At 44.5% G+C, this 23203-nt stretch overlaps 2 protein-coding genes across 2 annotated transcripts in view; one reads left to right on the forward strand and one right to left on the reverse strand.

The window, feature by feature from the left end:
- Positions 1-23203, forward strand: part of CUNH4orf17 (chromosome unknown C4orf17 homolog) — a 74454-nt gene that overhangs the window by 19052 nt on the left and 32199 nt on the right. The gene's annotated exons all lie outside the window — the stretch shown is intronic.
- Adh7 (alcohol dehydrogenase 7 (class IV), mu or sigma polypeptide) lies at positions 4434-21234 on the reverse strand. The gene is made up of 9 exons (XM_050126838.1): positions 21109-21234; positions 15815-15916; positions 13454-13592; positions 13101-13188; positions 12793-13009; positions 10811-11071; positions 9212-9347; positions 7309-7447; positions 4434-5370 (listed from the first exon to the last, which is right to left on the reverse strand). The coding sequence occupies exons 1-9, from the start codon at positions 21124-21126 to the stop codon at positions 5346-5348; spliced, it is 1125 nt and encodes a 374-aa protein (XP_049982795.1). The 5' UTR covers positions 21127-21234; the 3' UTR covers positions 4434-5345.

Below are 23203 nucleotides of genomic sequence, written 5' to 3' on the forward strand. Positions count from 1 at the left end.
CAGTATTTCGGGGTGTGGTGTTTCCGTTGAGCACAATTTTTTTTCTTATGGCTTCATTTTCCTAAATTCTACTGGAAAAGAGAAGCAAAACTCAACTGAAAGTTTATCCTGGAGCGTGTATGCGTGTGTGTATGCATGGTGTGTGTGTGTGTGTGTGTGTGTGTGTGAGGGAGAGAGAGAGAGAGATGTGTGTGAGAGAGAGACAGGGAGACAGAGAGAGACAGAGAAGGAGAGGGAGAGAGAGAGAGAATAGTTCTTCCTAGATTAATTGGCCAGTTTTGTCCCCCCCTTTTTCCCTTAGCTCCATACTGCCACCTTCTGGTCTTTTAGGAATCCTGCAGAAGAAACCAGTTCTTCATGTACACATGTACTTCAGAAACTTATGGATGTTTCATCCAAACTATCAGCAGCAGGTGATAGATGAATAGACTCACGGAGGAACAGACACACAAACTTAAAAAATAAAGCATGACATGGTTCACACAACGACAGAGTCACGCCCAGGTTCTGGAGAGCATGTGGGTTCCGGTGACTGGGGCCAGAGCAGACATACTAAAGAGGACTAAGGTAGATCCTAAAGGATGAGCAGAGATTAGTGAAGATAGATGTGGGATGAGAGGTGATCATGGGAGGAGGGCTTATAGAAAGGACCCGGGAATAAGATGTCCTGGAGGGGTTAGTGCAGAAGTCACAATTAAGGAAGAAGATGTCCCAGAGGGGTTGGTGCAGAAATCACAATCAGGGAAAAAGATGTCCCGGAGAGGTTAGTGCAGCAGCCCTGATCAGGTGAAGAAGATGTCCCGGAGGGGTTAGTGCTGCAGCCACGATTATCTAATTTAATGCACCCTGAACGTTCCAGGATGGTGCAGAGGCAGTGAGAGGTGTCCGCTGGTACAAGGGACTCCGACTCTGCTAGGAACCGCAGGGGTAAAGTGCATTCCCCTAATGTCTTCTAAGCAAAGGAACCCTGTGCGTGGGGTTGCCTCTCAGATACCTAGCCAGAGAGATCCATCTTAGGAGGCGAGAGGCAGCCCATGGCGTTTTCTCAAGTTCTCACTGCCCCTAAATCGGATGAAGATAACGGGATAGCCAAATGTATACTGATGCTGGCAATTTCTCAAAGGGGAGTGAACGTTACACCACCCAAACTGTAAGTCACATAGACTATGGTTCTGGGTGGGTTTTGTCTTTAGTTTTGGTGAATACTAAGTTATTTTTTAAAACTCGAGCAATCTAATACCGTGATATGGGGTGGGGAAGTAGCTGGGTTAGTAGATTGCTTGCCTCGTGTGAACAAATCCTGGATTTGATTCCCAGCATCTCGTGAAGCACCCATCACCCCAGCACTCCAGGCGGGAGAGTCGGACGTTAGAAGTCATCCTTGGCAACACAGTGAGTTCCAGGCTAACCCAGACTGTATGAGACCCTGTGCCATTAAAAAATGATGACCCTCAGAGTATTATTAGTCTTGTCTGTAATGATTGAAAAAGCTGAACAAAGTCCACGGCAATTAAAGCCTGACTCTTGGATAACATAGAATGAAGGAGTGGGTTTACTAAATCTACAGCAAACGGGGGGGGGGAAGAAAGACTAAAACGGGGAAGAGCAGAACCCAACAAGGAAAGCCCCAGGCACCAAGACAGTCGGCAGCTGTGACTGACATATAGAGGGTCCCCAGCAACCGTCTTCTGCTGGGGGAGACTTCTAATTAGCCGTTCTCACCACAGGAAGTTCTTCGCATCTTCTGGAAGATTTTATTTTTTATTTTTTATGTGTGTATAGGTGTGTGTTTCTGTCGTGTGTGTGGGTCCTCTTGGAGACGAGAAGAGAATGACAAAATCCCCAAAGCTGGAGTTACAGGCAGTTGTGAGCCACCTAGCATGGGTCCCGAGAACTGAACTCAGACCCTCTGCCAGAGCAGGACATACTCACTCTTAGCCATTGAGCCTTCTCTCCAGCACCCCACCACAGGCATTCTGATGCCATGAGAGAAACTGAATGGCTGAATCTTTGGCTCTGGGAGGGGCCTGGAAATGTGTACCCCCAGCTGTGTTCAAGGCCAGCATCCTATCTCCAATGATGCGCTTTCCTTCTGCTCTTAACAACATGGTGTCTTCGCCTTGGATTCTTTTGCCATTTTCTGCTCCCTTTCTCAGAGGGTCAGGGGCCAGCCCATCACTGACAAGGAATCTTGGAGAACACGTTAAGATAATCATGCCTGCGTCTGTAATGGAGGCTCCAGGGCCAGATCCTGGGGAGCTTACAGTGCGCATGCCAATTTGCTAATCCACATTTTAGCCTTACACAGGGAAAGAGTGAAAGGCTAGAGATGAGGAAGAAAGAGTTCCTGCTCTGAGAACAGGGAGGAGAGGAAGAGGGGCTCTGAGCACATTACACACCTGTGGCGGCACCACACACCATCTGCAGTGGCGTCACCCCTGTGGTGGGGGTACTGCTGCCCTTTCAGGAAGCCTCCTGTTCTTCTACCCTTGCGTAAACAGACATCAGCGGTGCTGAAGTAGGGCTGGAGCACCGTGACCAGGGCACCACCTCGCGAGTATCACATCCTATCATGACAGGGCATGCGCTGCGTCTCCAGGGGAAAGATGCTGGCAAGGCTTTGGGTCTGCTCTTCCTTTACTCTTAAAAAAAAAAAAATCTTTGGTATTTGTAAGAACAACAAAAAAAGAGGAGCGCCTCATCCGAATCTGCTCTACAGGAGGCACGTGTTCTGGAAGGCACGAATCTGGGTGAAAGGTGCAGGGAGAGGAGGGGGGGAGAAGAAGAGGGGACCGATTGCTGCACGTTCCGTGAGGAACCATGAGATGTGTAAATGGGCCACCAGGGAAGAGCTACATGCTGTCCAGGTTTTCTGTCTGAGGGAGGAGACCACGGAGAGACTGGAGGATCCCGTTGAGTTACCCTTGATCATGTATGTTGTTGTTTTTACCATAGAGGTGAGGTGATGGTGTCTCACACACACACACACCCTAAAAGGACGACAGGGCTACGGAGGTGGCTCCGTGGGTAAACCGTTTGGCATGCAAGCATGGGAACCTAAATTCAGACCATAAACCTGGGTGTGTAAACCTGGGTGTGGCAGTCACGACTGTAATCCCAGTTATGGACCACAGAGCCGGTAGTGAACCCTGTCTCATAGGAGAAGGAAAGTGAGAACTGAGAGTAGCGGTTGCCCTCTGACCTTTACACACGTGTGCCATGGCGAGCGTGGATATGCACGTGTATGCACATGCTTTTTTTGGAAGGGACGATGGGGATTCCGTCAGGCTGAGCACCCTCTAGATAACAGGAATAAAATGGGGCTTCCAGATAGTGTCAGAACCAGCACCCTAGCTCCCAGACCTCTTGTCATTTTGTCTGGGGGATTTAGTCCTCTGTCACACTAATCCTCTTGAGCATTTCTTTTGGATGTGGTCAAGTGCTTCCCAGAGCTCTCAGAGCTTCCTTGGGAGAGCCGATTTCTGATTCTCGTTCCCCACACTAATGTACTCGACTAGAAATAAAATATTAAAAGTTTAATTCTTTTTTAAAATTTGTTCTTCTCTCATACAGTTCATAGTGACTAGAAGTCTCTCTCTTCCCAACCCTTCCCAGCCACCACCCCCCAGCCTCCCCTCTCCCCCAGATCTTCATCAGAACCTTTGAGAGCTGAGACTACATGCGAAGGGTGGTGGTGGGGGTACAGGAAACAGGTGTTGGAGCGGGGGTCAGACTGGGCTTCCTGGATCCTCCATTGCATGAGGTCATGGCCGGGTCATCATCTACAGTGTTGGCCTGACTCTGTGCTTGTCTGCTATATGGGAAAGCTTGTTATATAAAAGGTCTTACTGGATGACTAACTTCATTTGATGCATGCCAGGTCGTTGTATAAGGCTATGATTCTCTGCCAGCACTTGCGTTGCGGCTTATGCTAGCAATGTTAAAACACTACCTTCATGGTTTTTTCAAATGTGTGATTGCAAAGTCAGGTAACTTAAGCTTTGAGCCCTCTGGCGCCGCACTGAGATTTTTTTTTTCTTCTGTGTTGTGAGATATATAGTGTTGTTAGGCAGTTTTAGTTTGTACGTGTCCTTGAGTGTTTTTGCTACCAGAGGAACATGGGATTCCTCAGATGGGTTCGGAAGAATTCTCTCCCAGAAAGGAGCATGGTTTCCCTTTGGGTTCAAGTCACTCTTTATTGGGAAATATTCATTATGGATTTGACTCATAACTACCTGGATTTGGCTCATATATTCCAAACTATACTATGTTCTTATATGAAAATTCCAAATTTCTGCTGTTTCTGCTCAACTTCTTTTTCTTACACATCATTTTGTTTCCAGATAACTTCAATACTCTACAATGATTAAAATCTCAACCCATTAAATAAAACTGCACCTCGCAAACAAACTTGTCACCACAAACCATTTTGTGTAACTTTTGATTTTATTGAGAACTTTCAGTCAGGTGTACATGCTGGTAATCCTAGCTTGAAGCTGTCTCAGACCACATGCTAGGCCAGTCTGATACATACCACAATGAAATTCCAACACATATTACATGTATGTACATTCCACAGACAGATGCAGATAAATACATGCTGGTGTCGTTACAGCAAAATAGAAACATCTTCATGTAGTTATTATCATGTAACTAGGGTCTTAAGGACTTGTAATTCTACTTTATTAAACTGAATATTGTGCTAAACACCACAAAGTGCTTATAGCCATAATTCATATTTAATTGCTATTCTAAATTTTTTGTCTTATAGGCTATTAATGTACACCAACAAATAGTCCCAGACACTGTTGAGCCTTTTGAATGTCACAAAGCTTTATAATGATAATTCTTAAGGTTAATTATTGAAAAATGTGCCCGTCCCTTAAGTTTCCCAATTTCTTTATCTAATCAAGTAGTGCGTGCAATTTCACAATCTATTTCAAGTTAATTTATAACACATTTTAAAAGCATTTCTGTCAAAAAAAATCAGAATGAGGAGCTGTCTTTTTCTCCATACTGCGTCTGCCTTAAGTCCCAACAACCAGGCAAAATTCTGCAAACAATCCCTTTTCTAGCAAATAGAAATCCAAGTATATGTTTATAAAAATATAGAATTATAGCCTTAGAAAACACAAAACACTTAATGTTACTATTGAGTTCCCTGCTAATCCTTGGCACTTGGTAAACTAAATTATAAAGGTTTGTCAGACTCTACAGAGCCTCTATATCTTCATCGAATCTACTGCTGCGTGTGTTTCTGAGACAGACTCATGATCTCAGGGGGCACTGTCGGGAAGAAGGTTTCCGGCCACAGTCACCAGCACAGAGCACCCACCTCTCAGATCTTAGAAGGTCAGGACCGTGCGAATGCTGAAATGGATAATGAACAGCCTTTAGTGATTTGTGCATAAGATGTATGCATATGTGTGCATGTATGAGTATGTGTATATGCATATATGCATGCGTGCGTGTACGTGTATGAGTATGTGTATGTGTATATATGCATGCATATATGTGCTCGTAAGTATATGTGTGTATGTATATATGTGTGCAAATGTATGTATGAGTATGTGTGTATATGTATATGGTTTTTAAAAAAGAAAAATGTTCCTTTCTATTATAAAAGTTATATAATTAATTCCGTTAAGGAAAAGTCATCTGGGTTTGAGGTCCACGCCTTCTGTGCCTTCTGCTGAGGGAAGCCCAGTGGATAAAGAATTGACTCTGGGAGTACCTACTTAAATTGCAATTGTCAACAAGAAAGAGTTTGTCCTGCAATAACAGGACTAAGGCCATGACAGGGAGAATGGGAAAGACAATCCAAGAGGGTGTAGACTCCTCAATGCCTAAGAGATGGTAAAAGCAGGCAAGACCTACCTTCCCTGTATCCCAGATACAGGAACTGCGGGAGAGTGGGTGTTGTGTTCTTAGTTACTGAATATTAGATTACTTAATAAATGAAAGGGGGCTTTAGTTCAGTAATAAAGCCACTCTGGCACATTGATATTGGAGAAGGCTGACTGGGATTGGAAAACAGAAAGCAGAAGGCCCATTAAGTTAGTGTCAGCATGCCCAGAGGAGCCAGGATCAGACTGGGCCAAAAGGATGATTATGGGCAGGGAAGAGGAGAGACACTGGAGGAGAGGGGATGGGCAGGGGTGAGTGTGTGGGGTCCTGTCTGCAGGTCTCAGAATCACTTTGGACACACTGGGCAGGAGTCAATGAAGATGCAGAGCTGTGGTTTCTACTCTGTAAAAGCAGAACAAGTGTCATCGTCTGCTTAGATGCACAAAAGCAAGAGTTGTTTGGTGAACTAGACAGAAGTGAAACACTCTGGGGGTCCTGTGCAGGAAGTCATGGACATTGAAGGGCTCAGGTTTGCAAATGTCATTTGGGAAGTTTCTGCATAGGGAGATAGGAGAAGTAAGATTTCCAAAAGCAGTTTTGTTTATTTGGAAAACAACTAGCAACTATTTTTTTTGAACCATACTAAAATATTAGTTCTGTGTATGTAAATAAATTTCGACTTTTCTCCAGGTAGAAGCCCATTCATTGTTTAAAAATTAAAATTTGAACAGCGCACATAATGTTATGACTCTGTCGACTGCTTCAGGCAGGGAAAGAACACGGAAGAGAAACATTAGTTCCCGTTATAGCAGAATCCAAACCCACTGCATGCTGTGGACGCTTGATATTTACACAACCCATGAACGTCGTCTATTCTGATCTCACAGGCAGGTCCCAGACTCCATAAGGAAAGGGGAGCTCAACTTTGACTCCTTCCCACTCCACCTTGCTCTTGCCTGGTGCTCGGGAGGGAGAAGAGGGCGGGCGAGAGGAACACCCACTGTTTGCCTGGTTTACAGCGCTTCGGGTGAGAAGTCTAGCCTGTGTGAACAGAGTGCACCCTGGCAATGCTCCCGTGAGACCAGATATTATTTATTTGCCTTTTGTAACCTTAGTTTCATCAGCTGGATATGGCAAGAATAACATCTGAGAAACAAAATCCAGAAAGCAAACAAGTTGCAAAAGAGTTTTGGGAACTATAAATACGTTCGTTGCGGCACTGCTGGAGAATTCTAGCAGCTTTATGTTTTTTTAAAAAAAATGGTCAATGAAATCCGTCTTCTGTGAAAAACTAAAGCCTAGGGTATTTAAAAGAGCTCATATAGGGCTGACCTTCTAAGAGAGTAGCTATGTTTCCCTGGCTAGCTTAAATGATCCAAAAGAAGGGAAGGAGATGGGTATATTTATAAATACTAATTTTTAAAAGTGAGAAAGCATCAAAAGACACCATAAGAAACATACCTTTGCCCTGAATAAAGCAATTCAAATCCTTCATTGATGTTTTTGAAAGGCAAGGTGTGGGTTACCAACTGGTCCAGGTCAAACTTCTTCTCCAGGAGCTCAGTCACCAGTTTGGGGACATCATCTCTGCTCTTCCAACCTGTGCGTAAACTCGGGCTAGTTCTGCGTGTGTCGCTACGCAATCCTCACATTTTATGGCATTATATTTGTGTCATTTCTCTTATGCATTCTCGACATCCCCCAGTTGAGTCATTCCCAACATACAAGTGAGCTGTATTTCTCCCATTTAAGAAACTACGGCTCACAAACCCCTTCCTGATTCCTGTGTCTCCTTCCTGTTGTCCCACACCTCTGTGTCGCACAGAACCACAGAGAGAACCGTCTCCCCTGCACTCTTTCTGGTTCCAGTCCCTTTGATTCTCTCGCGAGTTCACCCCATATGGGTTTATACTCTAGCACACTGCCCTTCCAGCTCTAGCCTAGCTTTCTCCCATGGTCATTTTGGCACAATGGTCGACTAGGATTCCTATGTAAATTTGTACTCTGGGGAGTCTTGGTGGTTGAAGTCCCCCTGCCCCTCACTCTGCTCACTTGTTTCCTGTCACGTTATCATCCTCATTCCTCATTCTCCTACCTCAGCTAGGAAAAGATCGTTCTGTAAGATAGAAACCTTCACATCTCCCAGACTTCTACTGTGTCCCAGGGCTTAGTTCTCTACCTTTTCTCCTCTTTGTGTCTCTCAGGGTGATCTCTTCTATTCTAAAGACTTCAAATAAGCTATATTTACAACATTTCTGTGTCTGTCTCTAGTGAGACCTTTCCTTGAGCGATAGGCTCATAGCTAGCAGCCTATCTATAGCACGTGTTCCTCACAGTATCTGAAAATCAGAAGGCCTAACAATATATCCAACATTGGGTTTTGTACTATAAACATGCGACTGAGAGTGTCGTTGTCACCGTGGGATCAACACTAAATGATCCTAGAAAGGAGTAGAGTAACAGTGGTAAACGCTAGCCATATGAATGTCACGTGACCACCTCTTGATCTCCATCCCCTTCCCACTGGTCCCCAACTTGCTCCTTCTGCAGTCTGGAAATCTGAACATGGATCATCATCAATTTAATTGCAACATTAATTTTTTTAGTATTCCATTCATATTTTGTTTGTATTTTCCAACAAATTATGTACTTCTCTAATTCAAGAACAATCATCTTTCTCCTTCTTACGCTCTCAATGGGCCCTCAAATGGTTATTATTCTCTCTCTCTGTATAAGACAGAATCTAATATGAGGAGTACCACCTACGTTCCTAGTGCTGCATGAAGGTACCAGAGAACGAGACATCATGGGCAGGGATTGAAAATGTCATTATACTGCCTACTGCAGGAGAGTGATTCTGGCCTCATCCTTACAGCTTCTTTGTTGTTTTGGGGGGAAGTTGAACTGTCCCTATGGAATGTGGCATTCCAGCTGTTTATTTATTTGGGCTCTGGGCACAGAACTTTTGCCAAGGTCTTCATGAGTAGGGCAAGCTCTCTGTCATAAGTGAGTGTCTTGTGTGTGTGTGTGTGTGTGTGTGTGTGTGTGTGTGTGTGTGTGTGTGTGGAAAACAAGGGATGTCATCAGAATTTTCTGCCATGGAAGTCATCCCGGTGGAGACAATGTCTGATGCCTTTTTATTCAGGCTTTTGGGTCACAGGAGTTGCAGATACTAAAGTGTGCCCCCTGGTGCTAGCCCTGAGTCACTAACGGAACAGATAGCTGTCTTTTGTGCGATTGCTATGGCCAGCTCCACTTGGGGTCATTTACCACTCATCCTTGGAAGAATGTACTTGGAGGGTGAGGAGATGAGGCAGGAGAAGGAAAGTTACTACTTGCAGTCCAGGGGCCCAGCTGCTCTCACCTCCAAAGACGCAACCCTTCCACGTCCGCCCAGTGAAGAGGAGCATTGGGTCATAACTGAGCATCTTGGCTGATGGAGGAGCGCCAACTACCACACTGGTTCCATAGTTCATATGGCAAGAAGAGAGGGCATCAACCTGAGTTCAAAATGAAGGAGATTGTTTGCTTATGGAGGTCATGGGCTCAGGAATGACAGCAGGTGGTCAGAGTTCCAGTAGTTAACATGGTTTCCAACTACCAAATCTAGGCCTTATGTTTCTATTTGATTTAAAACTTCTCAGTGCAACTTTAGTCCTTAATAATCCCTACCAGCATATACCTCTTAGGATAGCAAGTAGACTTTACTGTGGCCATTGTAATTGTCATTGTTTTTCAGTACGTTTAATCGACCTTCAGTGACTAACATTCATACCAACACGAAGACTTCAGATAAGCCTTAGTTGTTATTTGAGCTAAATCAATTAGAATGAAGTTTTCATTTGAAAATTAAGCACAAACCCTAAAATATGAGGCAACGGAGTTTCTTTTCTTGACAACATCTCTGGCTCTAGGTCCACGTTTTTGTTCATTCGTCCTTCCGGTTATCCATTAATAACACTTGAATACCCAGTAGAATACAACACCCGACAGTGTGCTTCAGACGGCACTTCTCAAGCTTCCACCTCAGAATGAGCAGACCTCACAGTGGATCTGTCTGGCTCCCTGCTCTGTAATGTGCGCCCTAGAATGCCACAGTCGCTCCAGAACACATTCCAGGTGACACCAAAGAGGGGCTGTGGCGGGGATGATGAACTGGAGGTTTCTTCTCCATTACCAAATAAATGCCTTAGAGCAAATGTCACCAGTTAAGAGAGCAAGACTGGCTTTGTCCAGTTTCCAGGACTCCTAATTCTACACAAGGCCATGGCTTTGTAATTCCAAGAACTCTGTGCTGTCAGCCGTGGGGTGCCTCAGAGGAGGTGTTGTTCAGAGTGCTGAAGTTCATGTGTACTGGGGACTGAGGCAGGACAGCTAAGCTGGGTGAAGCCAGGGGAGGTTTGGAGGAAGGTAGCCATGTGTAGACAACCCCTTCCCTCCGCATCGCCTCCTTAGCTCTCCTCAGTTCTCATCACAAAACAAATTCAAGACAGGGAATCACTTTTGCCAAGACCCCCGGGGCACACAAGGAAAATAACGGGCCACAGGACGGCATGAAAATGGCATGATATGATACTTACATGATCAGGTAAAACCGATCTTAAGATTGCGACTTTTAGGCAAAATTGTTATGTGGTTATCATTATATTTTCATCGCATTTTTATGCATTTATTTGTTCATGGGTGTGGGCAAGGGCTTGCCATGGAGTGTGCGTGGAGATCAGAGGACACGCTTGTGGGAGCTGGTTCTCTTTTCTACATGTAAGTACTGAAAATCAAACGCAGGTCGTCAGGCTTGGAGACAAGCACCTTCGCCCACTTCGCCACCTCACCAGTCCTCTTTCCTGGCCCGAGTCACAGATGTTCCATAGTTGATTGTTAAGAAGGCCATGTAAAATCAGTTTTAGCCTGAATACATCTTGTAGCTTGGGTACTTTATGGCCCCCTGACTCTCGAGTCTTACCATGGTTTCAAGACGCCCAATAACTTCAAAAGTGTATTGCAGGGTGTTCCCGGTCATGTCCGACAGCACCTCGCTGATAGGCTTGGTGGAGTCCTTGGGACTGATACACTCGGTGGCGCCTACAGCCAGGGCCTTTGGGAATTTGTCTTTGTTGATGTCAATTCCAATGATCCTGGAGGCACCAGCTGCCTTACAGCCCATGATGACGGACAGGCCAACTCCTCCCAGGCCGAACACAGCACAGGTGGAGCCAGGGCTGACCTGTGGAGAGGAAAGTTCCTCCAGGAATTAACCGTGAAACCTGGCAAGGAGTCTCCGTGTCAGGAACACAAAATTCAGAGGATGGCTGTGACTTGGGCCAGGACTCCAGGTGACTTACTCAGATGGCATTGACACCAAAAGAATTAGGAGAAGAAAAATGTATGAGAAAAGAAGGATTTGCCAAAGTGAAGGCAACATCTGCAGCCCTTGCTAAAGGTTTACCCAGAGGCCAGCAGCCTTTGTAGCCGGCCGAGCCCTACCCACAACCCCCTCCGCCCTCACGGGAGGATTAGACAAGCCCTGAGTTCTCTCTGTTGTCTTTCCACAAAGCCATACGGATTTGTTTTACGTTTGGTCTGACTGGCAGTGTCTGAATAGCCATGACTCTGAGTCATTTAGAGATCTATTGTCTTATTTTGCCCCAGCTAAGTCTAACCTCCATGTGATATGTAATTCAATGGTTGATGGGTAACTCAAGGAAGAAATTCTTCTTAAATCACCTTTGGGATTTTTACCTAGTACTCTGCTAGATTAGAGAAGGGTTCAGCCCCTAGCCATTTTCCTGCTAGAAGAAGAACAAAGATTGGATCCAAATGACAGCTTAGAACCTCACTAGGATTTGGGGTTACACGGAAGCTGTTCTGGTCTTCCCTGTGCCCTCCAACCCGTGTGTGGAAATGTTAGCTTTCTGTACCTCAGCAGCTGGTCCTATTTAGGGGTCATCAAGTTACAATGAGGTCATTAGGAATCGCCCTGCTGTGGCTTAGATGTAGTTAGAGCTATGGTTCATAAGCTGTGTGCTGGGGACTTGGTGTCCAGTGCCACCAAGCAAGTGGCTGTGAAACCCTTGTGGCCTCATGATGAATGAGTGGGTCCTTGAAGGGGCTGTCCTCCACAGGGATTAATTCGTGGGGGACCTTGGTTAGTTCCCTGGAGAGTGGGCTGTGTGGGGTCACATGCTGCACTTGGTCTCTGCTCTACCCTGCTGTCTCCAGTTGTTTTTTAAGCTGGTAGAGGTCCCTAGCCAGAGGCTGAAGAGATGGAACCATGTGAGCTAGAACTTTTGGTCCTCAAATACCTGTTTTCTTTTTAACATACCTATATTCAGGCAGATCGTTACAGCAACGTAAAACCGACTAGCACATCCCCAATCCAATGTGACTGGTGATCTTATTTTTCAAAAATTGAAATTTAGCTATAATGATGCAGTCGGGAAGACGATATGGAAAAACTGGGAGATTGGCAGCCATGGATATAGCAAGAAGAGCAGCCTAAAGCAGGTCCTCCCGCAGCAGATCCTCCTGCAGCGGTCCGCAGGAGGAAGCAACCCTGCCAGCACTTTGACCGTGGACTTCGGATCTCCAGGACTCAGAAAATAAACCTTTGTTGTTTAAGCCATTGAGTCTGCATCCTTAACATACCAACATCAGTCAGCCTTCGGTGGGAAAGAGGTTCGTTTCAGGACTGAATATTAACTTTAGTGATTTAACTTGCTGGAGATGTTGCAGAAACAGAAAGCAGATCCAGAAATTGTAGCTCCATAGATTTAGAAATAAAATTTCTATTTTGACACCCTCCCTTCACCCCCACGTTTTCTTCCAGTTCATCTGGCAGCATGTATGTTTTCCCAATGTTTCACTCAGATTAGAGTTCAGAGAAAACCCTCTGGAAGGCTAACAGGCAGGAAGGCAGAAGCTACGCTAGTCAGTCCCGATTCTTACCTTGGCAGTTTTAACGGCAGCCCCATAGCCAGTTGAAAACCCACAGCCAATGAGACAGGCTCTCTCGGGAGGAGCCGCGCCGTCGATCTTAGCTACCGAAGATTCATCCAGCACCGTGTACTCCGAGAAGGTGCTAGTGTTCATGAAGTGCTGGACCGGTTTGCCCTTGCACGTGAACCTGGTGGTGCCATCGGCCAGTACTCCACGGCCTGTCAGACTGTTCGAGAACAGCAAATGCACACATTACTTAAGTCAGTTCAGAAGCTAGCACAGGGAACTCGAGTAACAGAGTGAAAAATGGCACCTACTCGCTCCGAATGCAGAGATTGCCCTCGGGGTTACGGCAGGCATTGCATTCTCTACACTGTGGTAGGAAGAGGGGGATGACTTGGTCACCTAGAAGGAAAGTAGCGCGATGGGAGATGTCATTCGTTTGCATTAAGCTATGAAGTAAGGCAGTGTGGGGGCTCATGCCTGCAATCTTGTAACAGTGGCGGGTGGCCCGGGAAGATTGCCAGCCTGGGCTCTGTGGTGAGTTTCAGGGTAGCCCTGGAAACATTTAGACTGCTCTCCTTGTGTCTCTGTAAGCTGGGTTGCGTCTCTACTGATGCCCAGTGAGGATGTGCTGCTCCCGTCCATAGCATAACCCAGGCCTCCGTACCTGGTCTCACTGTAGTGACCCCTTCTCCAACACTCTCCACAACCCCAACTGCTTCATGGCCCACGATCACTGGAAACTTGGACACCATTGCTCCTTTTATCACATGGTCGTCTGTGCGACAGATTCCTGTGGCCAAAATCTGTTCAAACAAAACAACAACAATAAGCATTGCCCAACCAGCAAGTGGACCATTTTACAATGGGATATTTAACTTGCGCTCTTTAACTCTGTATCATTTTCCCGCATTAGAGTGTTGATGCTAAGACAGTCTGAGCCTAAACCAAGCATCAGGCTAATTTCCCTTGCTTCGGGGACGTACAGCATTGCTGCTTCCCTTCCTGCTTGGATCTTGGTTCTTTCCTACAGGGAAGAGGTCAGATTAGCACCAAAGCCTACTCAACAAGGGCATCTGAACCAAAGGGTTGTCCAAAAGTGGGGGTTACTGAAGGAAGTCATTGCTTCTCAGGCATAAATGAGTCCCTAGTGAAAGTCCTCTGGGTAGCCCTGGTGACACAAGCCTGCAATCCCATCTATTTGGGAGACAGAGGCAAGAGGATCACAAAGTTCACATCCTGCCCAGGCTGCTACAAAGTGAGGTCAAGGTCAGCCCACTTGACTTAGACTTGGAGACTTAGACTTGGAGACTTGCTGTCTCCAAGCAAGAGGTAAAAACATGGCTAGAGATATAATTCCTTGCCAGAGTGCTTGTCTGGCATGCATGATGCCCAAGGTTCTGTTTCTTGTACCACATTTACTAATATACACATACATGCATAAATACACGTCCCAGCACACTGTGAATCCCAGAAGATTGTAAAACAATTCTTGGTCGTGCTGTTGATTTTCTATCAAATACTACATCAGTAAAAATTCAACAAATTTTCTCTTTAATGAGCTAGATTAGCATTGTTGTTCTTAATGGACAATGTTGGTGAATTTCACAGCCAGCTTGGCTGCTTCCCTAACTATATGCATGAATTGGTTGGAGGATTAGTTGGGAAACCTATTTTTAAGAAGCCAGACTCTGGGCTAGAGATATGGCCTCGGCAGTTAGTTAAGAGCACTGGCTGCTCTTCCAGAGGACCTGGGTTTGTTTCCCAGGACCTACATGGCATCTCACAATGGCATCTCTGTAACTTCAGTTCCAGGAAATCCAATGCCCTATTCGGGCCTTCTTCACGCTAAGAACACATGAGGTGTACAGACATGCATGCAGATAAACACCCTCTGCTGTGGGCCACAAGCATTATACAGTGAAGTGTAGCTGGCAGATCAATAGAGTAACTCGCAGGAGTATAATCTAATGAGGAACCAAATTTGCAGAGCTTCAGGAACATCTGTCTTTTGAGAAGCCTCTGTCAAGTCTGTAAACCCTTATGAAGCCATAGTGCCCCTCTATTTCTGTGGTGGAATTCATGCCAAAATATCCCTGCAGTGTATAAATTATTCATTGAGCATAACATCTTTCTGTACGAGCAACCGGATGACTTTTCATTTCGCCTTATAATCTTGATATATAAAATAGATACTGGGTACCTTGGATTGTGGAAAAGGCCTCAGAGAAAGCAAATACGTCTCATTCAGGCATCAACAGAAACAAAGCCATGACTTGGCCTGGAGGTTGAAAATGGCAGGCCCTGGATCTTATACCTCCACAGTTTCCCCTTTGATCTAGCCACCTTGGCTGTTATCTCTGGGGCTAAGAGATTCTATTCCCCTTAATCAGCTAGCATTTGACCCTCCATTTTCCTTCTGAAGCTTATACTGGTTGCCATGGCTACCGGAAATGCTGTGTTCCCAGCCATCACTGGAACGGAAGTACTTAGAGAGTGCACAGCACTGTAGTATTTTTCTCCCCTTCTTCTCTGCATTTCTAATTACAAACTCACTGCATAATTAATCACACTTAAGAAATGTGGTTAGTGCATAAACCCCTCTTTTTCCTCTTCTTAGAACTCTGTACTGATTTAAAGCCCCACCCTTAATTAGGGATTGTTGATTACGTCTGTGTGGGTATATAAACTGGAAACCCTGAGGGGATTGGGGAAAAATCAAGAGAGACCACCAGGAGAAAGGAGAACATTGAAAAGGCATTGGGAAGAACATAGGTAGAAAAAAACGGGACATGATGAAAAGATGTATGTGAGTTGATTTGTTCACCCTCAGACCTCTTCTAGTCAGTTTTCGCTTGTTATAGCTTTCCTTCTGAATCCTGAGAGGTTTAAGGGGGGTGGCACCCCAATGTAAACCTCGATAGCCCTCCACATATAAAATAGTAAATACATAACCGTCTAACAGGCAGCTTTCTATATGTAAATGAGATCGTGTTTCAGGTTTATGTGTTCCAAACCCTGCTCTTACCTTCACACGAACTTCCTTAGCCTTTGGTGGGGCCACTTCTACTTCCTCGATGGAGAAGGGCTGGTTCATTCCCCATAGTACAGCTGCTTTGCACTTAATAACCTAAGAAGTCAAGAGTCATAACAAGTGTTAAGCATATACACAGACTCCCTGAGTCAAACGTATCACGGAAGATCACATCTAACACTCTGATTTTCAAAGACAGAAACTGAAGTCTTCCAGGTCATCTTGTGTAGACCTTTGTCTGATGTAATGGCCTGAAAAATGCAGGCCGGAGACATGGAATGACAGACCCTTGACACACAGCACATAGGGTCAGGGCTGAGATTCACACACTATTCTAATAAAGTAGTCTATCGGTATGATTTCAGACGCGATAAATGAGTGCAACTGTCATCTGTGTATTGCTTATTAATGAAGGCAAGTCTGTAAAATTCTGTGAGGATTTAACCAGTCTTTAATCACATCTAACTCACTCAGCCATGGGGAAGCAATGAGACAACTCACTTCGTAAGACACTGTGTGGTTTGAAAGAAAATGGGCCTCCAAAAGGAGTGGCACTATTAGGAGGTGTGGCCTTGTTGGAGGAAGTGTGTCCCTGTGGGGGTGGGATGAGTTATCCTGTGCTCAAGCTACTCTCAGTGGGACACATAGAGAATTCAAGAAGAATTCTCAGCTCCTTCTCCAGCAACATGTCTTCCCACACATTGTCACGTCCTGCCATGGAGATAATGGACTAAACCTTTGAAGTTATAAGTCCTCCTACTCCTAATTAAATGGTTTCTTTTATTAAAAAATTGTTGTGGTCATGGAGTTTCTTCACAGCAATAGAAACCCTAATTAAGACAACAGTTGGTACCAGGGACTGGGGTATTGCTGTGAAAGGTCTGCCTGACCATGCTTTTGTTTGGAGGCATGTGGACTTTTGGGGTTTGGGTTAGGAAAACAGTGGGACACTTTAAGCACTGATTAATGGGTCATGAAAGGAGGAGCATGGAAGACAGTGATGCTGAGGGTGATTTGAACTGTAGGGGCCTGGCTCAAGAGGATTCAAAGAATTTTAGTATCTCGCCTATTGATCATTCTTCGGATGTTTTGGTAAAGAATGTGGCTGCTTTTTGCCTTGTCTGAAAAGTCTACCTGAGGCTAAAGTGAAAAGTTTTGTATTAGTTGTATCGACCAAGAAAATTCTCAAGACAGCTTAGTGTAGACCCTGTTGTATGGTTACTAGTGCTAACTCTAGTAAAGATTTAAAATGAAAAGGAGCAAGTTGAGCAAGGAAAAAATACAAAATGTACAATTTGAGGACAAAAGGAGCCCCAGGAATTAAAATGGAGCAAAGACCTGTGTTCAAGGATGTAAGCAGATTAAGAAATAGAATAAAGGGTGTGGCAACTTCATGGCGAGATCCCACACAACACAGCTAAGTGTCCAATTTGTGGAAAGGCATTAAAGGAAAGCTTCGAGCTGGTGTGATGGTGCATGCCTTTAATCCCAGTGCTCTGGGAATTTAAGCAAGCAGGTCTCTTAAATTCAAGACCAGTATAGTTGACAGACTGAGTTCCAGGATAGTCAAGATTAGGCAGCGGAGGAAACCATGGAAAGCAGAAGGCTGGTAAATACATAACTGAACAAGGAGGCCATGAGCCAGCTCTACCAAGCAGCAGAACTTGACAACTTCAGCCACATGTTTCTGGCTTTAGCGTCAGTGATAGGAAAAAGGGGTTATAGAATCTTCCTCCAAGACTAAGAAAAGCTGTTGAGAACAGGCGTGGCTTCAAATATTCTCTATTACACTGGTCCTTCTAGACAGGTTTCTCTCCATCAACCTGGTCTCACTCACTAGCTCATGTAGCCACTTACAAAATAACCACTCTGAGGCTTAATATTAAGTACATATTCTTTGGCCTATTAGCTTAGGCTTCTTATTAACTAACTCTTACATCTTAAATTATCATGAAAAGGAGACACGTTTGCTCCTAGCAGCACCAATTTACTTCGAGAAGATGATGGGAATTGAAGAAATTCCATATGGAGTTTGCTTTCATGTGGCTGAGTTAGCCACTGGGCAAGAAACTACCCTTGCCTTGACTGCTGACAGTATGCTGTACAAACTGGACATGCAGGACGCACAGCAAAGTAACTGCTGAACTTTGCCAAAACAAAATGTGAAGTCCTTCAAAGTTCCTGCTTCAAAGAAGAATCTGTGAGATATTCTAGGCCTGTAGACCAAAGACTGAATTGCACAGTGTTGCAGAGGAACCTTTAGTGACTAACCAGGGGGCCAGATGTCTCTGTCATTTCTATAGTTTTGAAAGCAGAAACTATACCTCCTTTCTACTTAGGTAATATGATATCCTTCTGGGGTCTTTGGTGAAGTTGAAGACTAGATAGTTATAATTACAGTTTTCCTAAGTTACGATAGAAAGTATATATTGAGTACAAAACTTTAGACTCATCAAGATAGAATAGATAATAGTGATTTCTCTGAATTTGCCAAATACAAAGGGACTGGAGATTGTGAGTGTAATTCTTACTTGATAAATGTTCTTCTTGTATATAGTTTTACTAAGTTTAAGTTAAGCCCTTTCATTTTAGTAAGACAAAATGGGGAAATATTGTGGAATGTTATTTTAACTAGGCAAAGATGTATTACATTTATTTATGCTGCATTTGTTAAATGTGTGTTTAATTATGTAAACACATAAAAGGATTTGTTTCACCTTGCTTGCCTGAGGCACCTGATTGGTCTAATAAGGAGCTTAATGGCCATTAAGGGGAAAGGCAAGGCAGGGCTGCCAGGCAGAGAGAATAAATAGGAGGAGAAATCTAGGCTCAGGAGGTAGTTGGTGGCCCAAAAGAAAAAGTGTGACATACGACACAAGCTACTCCTCGACTTATTGGCCAACTCATGCAAGCTCCTTTAGATGACTCAACACCGTTCAGAGATTAAATGTGGGGAACATTACACTAGAAACAGATGAGTGGCGGGGGCCACCAGTATCTCAGTTAACATGTACCCTTTGACTAGCCAGGGAAAGTATTTTCAGTTACAGCGTAATCTGGCCAACATGAGACTAGAACCCTCACACCACATTAATGGCAGTGTCAGAGAGCATGGAGGAACTGTTATAGTCAACAATGGCAGTAAAAAAATGTCACAAAGGAAACAATAGGTCAGCAGAGGCAATCCCCCACTGTCTCATCCTGCTGTGTAACTCAGGCTTCAGGCTGGTCCCTAACTTAACAACCACGTGAGTGCTGCCAGTATGGGAATCTATGATGCTCTGGAAGTGTTGTGTGCTGAGAGACAACAGATTTCTCAAGTAGAACACAGATATGCCCTAGGAGAGGATACTGAAAGTAAAATGGGGAAGGTCACCTTGTTGGACGTACAGAAAGCTTCACCAAATCAACAAATAAAGTCCAGTCCAATAGTATTTTTTTCCTAATGAGGTTAAGACATAGACGTAAGGGAAAGTCATGTAGAGATGGCAAGAACACCTCCTAAACAAGGCTCCAAAAGGAACCAATGTTCTCAACATCTGTTCTCAGGATCCCAGACCCCAGATGTATGAGGAAATGAATCTCTGCTCTTTAAGTGACATAGTCCCTGTTATTTGTTGTGGTATCTTTAGCAAATTAATATGATCATCTTTTTAAAAAAATGAAGTAGCAAAAAATTAACAGAGGAGGACTGATATAAGGGAACCTCTGGTGTGGAAAGTGTTGCTTTTATTGGTTAATGAATAAAAAAACTGTTTTGGCCTGTGGTAGGGTAGAGTAGAGCTAGGTGGGGAAAACTAAACTGAAGGCTGGGAGAAAGAAGGCAGAGTTAGGAGAAGCCATATAACCCTGCCAGAGACAAATACCGGACAGAACCCTGCCAGTAAGCCACAGCCACGTGGTAATACACAGATTAATAGAAATGGGTTAATATATAGGAGCTAGCCAATACGAAGCTAGAGCTAATAAGCCAAGCAGTGATTTAATTAATACAGTTTTTGTGTGGTTATTTCCGGTCTGGGCAGCCGGGAACAAACAAGCAGCCTTCCTACTACAAACCTCTTTTTCTGAGATGCGTGGAAATACCAGAACAGTTTTGTGGAGCACATAATCCCCCTGTGAACTACCCTACTGTATAACATTGCCAAATGAAAATTCTAAATCCGTTGTGCTATTGATTTTATGTGCTGTGTAGTTAGGAGATGCTACCTGGAGTCTCTGAACCCTTCGTGACTGTGAGTCACATGAAGAAGGTCACAGAACTGGTTGTATGGTGTTGCCACTAATTGAAGATTCCTTTCAACTCTAAGTCCTATTTATTTCTATGAGAAAAGGTACTGACTTCTGTAGCACAAAACTAATTCTCGTGATTATCAGTTTTTTACAGGATTCCCGACTCAACTTAAGAGGTTTTTGTTCTATCTCTCTTCAGTTCTGGTGGGAAAGCTTTTTCATATTCTAACATCCTCGTACTGCCTCAGAGACACTTGTGTTACCCGAATTTTACACGTCATCTTCATCTTCCTAAAATTTTCAGTTGACTAAATGTGAAGTTGTTTAAAAGTAAAACAAATATAGGTGCCCCACATCTTAAGCAGTTCTGTACCCATTTAAGACAAGGGCCGATCTATCCCAGTCTTCAAGTGGGAAGAAAAACGGTCTTATTTCTTCAAGTACTGTCACTGTTCAGGGGCTGTTACCTTCTGAAGGGATAAGCATGCTTTATCTCCCGCGTAGTCCTATTTTCTAAGAATGCCTACTCTTACACTTTTAGACAAAGCATGTCCTCAGAGACTTGAAAAGTGTGGTTACTTCGTTGTTGACTTCGCATTCCATAATCAGCCTTTCCCATCCTCAGCAGTGGCCACATCTTACCCTGCAGCTGCGCAGGAGATCCTGGACCCATTAGACTCCGGAAACGAGTTGAGTACGCACTGCTGACTCTATGGAAGTCTCCTTGCGGAAACCATTTGCTCTCTAGAGCAAGTGAATGGCTGGCTTGAAATTAAATCATGAATAATGCCCATATAAACCATAGTTCTCTTTTTCCCTTTGCTGCCTTCTAGAAGAACTTTCTGCATGTGATTTTCAATCAAATCCTGCTGCTTGCTGTTGGCATTCTGACACAATTTCCCCATGTTTCCCCCATATATGCCCACACAACAGCCTCACTTTTCTCAAGGAACAGCCTTGAACATTTAGTTACTCTACTGGATTCAAAGGTCACAGAAGTAGCCCCCCGCCCTTATTAGCTCAAGAGAATAAGAAAGATGAGATGTTTCCCTTACTTTTCCAGCAGTGCCCATCCCGGCTTTCTTGGGTTTGGGGTCTGCAAACAGGGTTGCTTTCTGAGTGATGCTCGGTTCACTCTGCCATGAATAACAGCATCTGCTGCCTTCAATAAATAGCGTGACTTGGAAGTTCTGCCTGCCTTCAGCAACATGATTCATAACCTTGAAACTTTTCCAATCCCAAGCTCCACCCTCCTGCAAATCAAGTGGTGAAAACAAATAAAATGACTGTTGGGATTAGACAACGAATAAGCCCCTAACAGAAACTGGATAGACAACTCCACTGTGACGGACGAGAAAGCTCTTCTTACCTACTTCATTTTGGAGTGTATAAAAAGAGGTCAGATTAGTTCAGCTCAGTGCGGTTGATAAAGAATGAACAGAGTGCTTCTAAGTGCAAGCAATTATGTAGGGCAGCGATTTTAGGGATGCGTTTAAGCATTTGGTTTTGCACTCCATCCTGCAGACTTGATATAGCTTGTGGATAGCATGGTTAAATATAAATGAGGGCTAGGGGTATGACTCTGTGGTAGAGCCCATGTCCTTTCCTGGGTTCATTCCTTAGACACAAATACACACATACCACACACACACACACACACACACACACACACAGACCTCCCATACACAATTATAATGATATATATGTATGTAATCATTGCAAAGAAATCTGTAAAATCTGTATCTACCCAGAATTGCTCACACACATAGGTATCCAGACTACCAGGGAATTAGAATCCTACTAAACACAAAGGCCTTTGCTTCCCCCCGCCCCCGCCCTGCCGTGCCCCCAATCATTTGGGCAAGCATTTAGCTGTTTCCCTATTTTAAGCCACTGTTTTCTAGTATACAGCCACCCCAGACCCTCTTGAACCTACTTCCCCTTTGATAGGAGGCAGTCCAAGGTATTTCCCATCTTTGGCAGTGGTTAGTTGTCACATTGACCTACCACAGTCTCCAGTAAGCTAGCACTACTGTAAAATGGCATGGCGAGGCAGGCCTCCATCATTAGACAAAACTATTCAGCCCTGAAATACAGAATGCAGGCTCTCGCCAACCCAGAAGACATTTGAAAGAGTTTGCTGTTCAGCCACTTTTGTGTCAACAAAACCCTTTCCTCTGACAAACGGAAAACATGGCCACAAAGCTCTCAGTGCAATGCCATGCATGCGGTAAGTCCCAGCTAACGCATTTCCATAAACTCAGAGGTAGTGATCATGATCAGTAATTCTGGTGCCTTGGCCCAATTAAACCCAGCAGGTAAAGCATTGCCAATGGACCAGGCTTGTGTGTAAGTGCCATTGATTCAACAGCAAGGGTGGAGAACCCAGCCTCTGTTGTAGGCACAGTAGAAGAAAGCGAGGCAGGTATGGACAGGGACAGACATTCTGAGTCTCAGTTGTCAAAGAAAACAAAGAGCAAGCCCCAGCTCAGCTACAAAAACTGGTTTACTTCTGAACAAAGGCAGAAGAGTACTAACATGGGTGGTGCCTACACAAAGGTAGCAGAAAGGAAACAAGGGTGGTACCCTGCACAAAGGCAAAGATGCTCAATTGATAACCCCCTTAAGGGTTTTTGCCAAGCTACATAACATATTCGTCTGAAAAGTCAAATATTCTCAAGTTAATATACCAGGCGGTGTTTCAGAGTTAAATGAGTCTGTATGCGCCCACTCCATTTCACCCGGAATTGACTGGCTAAAAACTATCAAAAGCAGAAAGTGGCAAAGTACCCAATAAAAATGATTGCGCTAGGGTGGGGGCAGGGGTGGAATCCAGGAAGTGAAGGGAAGGAACAGGGGGATGAACAGAGTCAAAATACATTGCATGCACGTGTGAAATTCTCAAAGAATAAATAAGAATATTAAAAATTAGACTTAAAGTGCACGGCTTGCGGTTTCCAGGGTGAGACATCAAGCTACATGCTTCGCCCGTGCAGTGCAATGAACGAGACGAGTCAAATGGCGAAAGGTAGAATGCATTGCAAACAGAGAGAGACAGGCGAGCTCTGGCTAGCCCAAAGACTGTACCAGGAAACCAAAACTAGCAGAACACTGCAAAGGAATGTGCAGCACGTGGCTAAAACGTGGCTC

This window comes from Alexandromys fortis, unplaced genomic scaffold (assembly GCF_014885135.2).
Source record: "Alexandromys fortis isolate MF-2015 unplaced genomic scaffold, M_Fortis_MF-2015_v1.1 scaffold_274, whole genome shotgun sequence".
In the NCBI taxonomy this organism is placed as follows: Eukaryota; Metazoa; Chordata; class Mammalia; order Rodentia; family Cricetidae; genus Alexandromys; species Alexandromys fortis.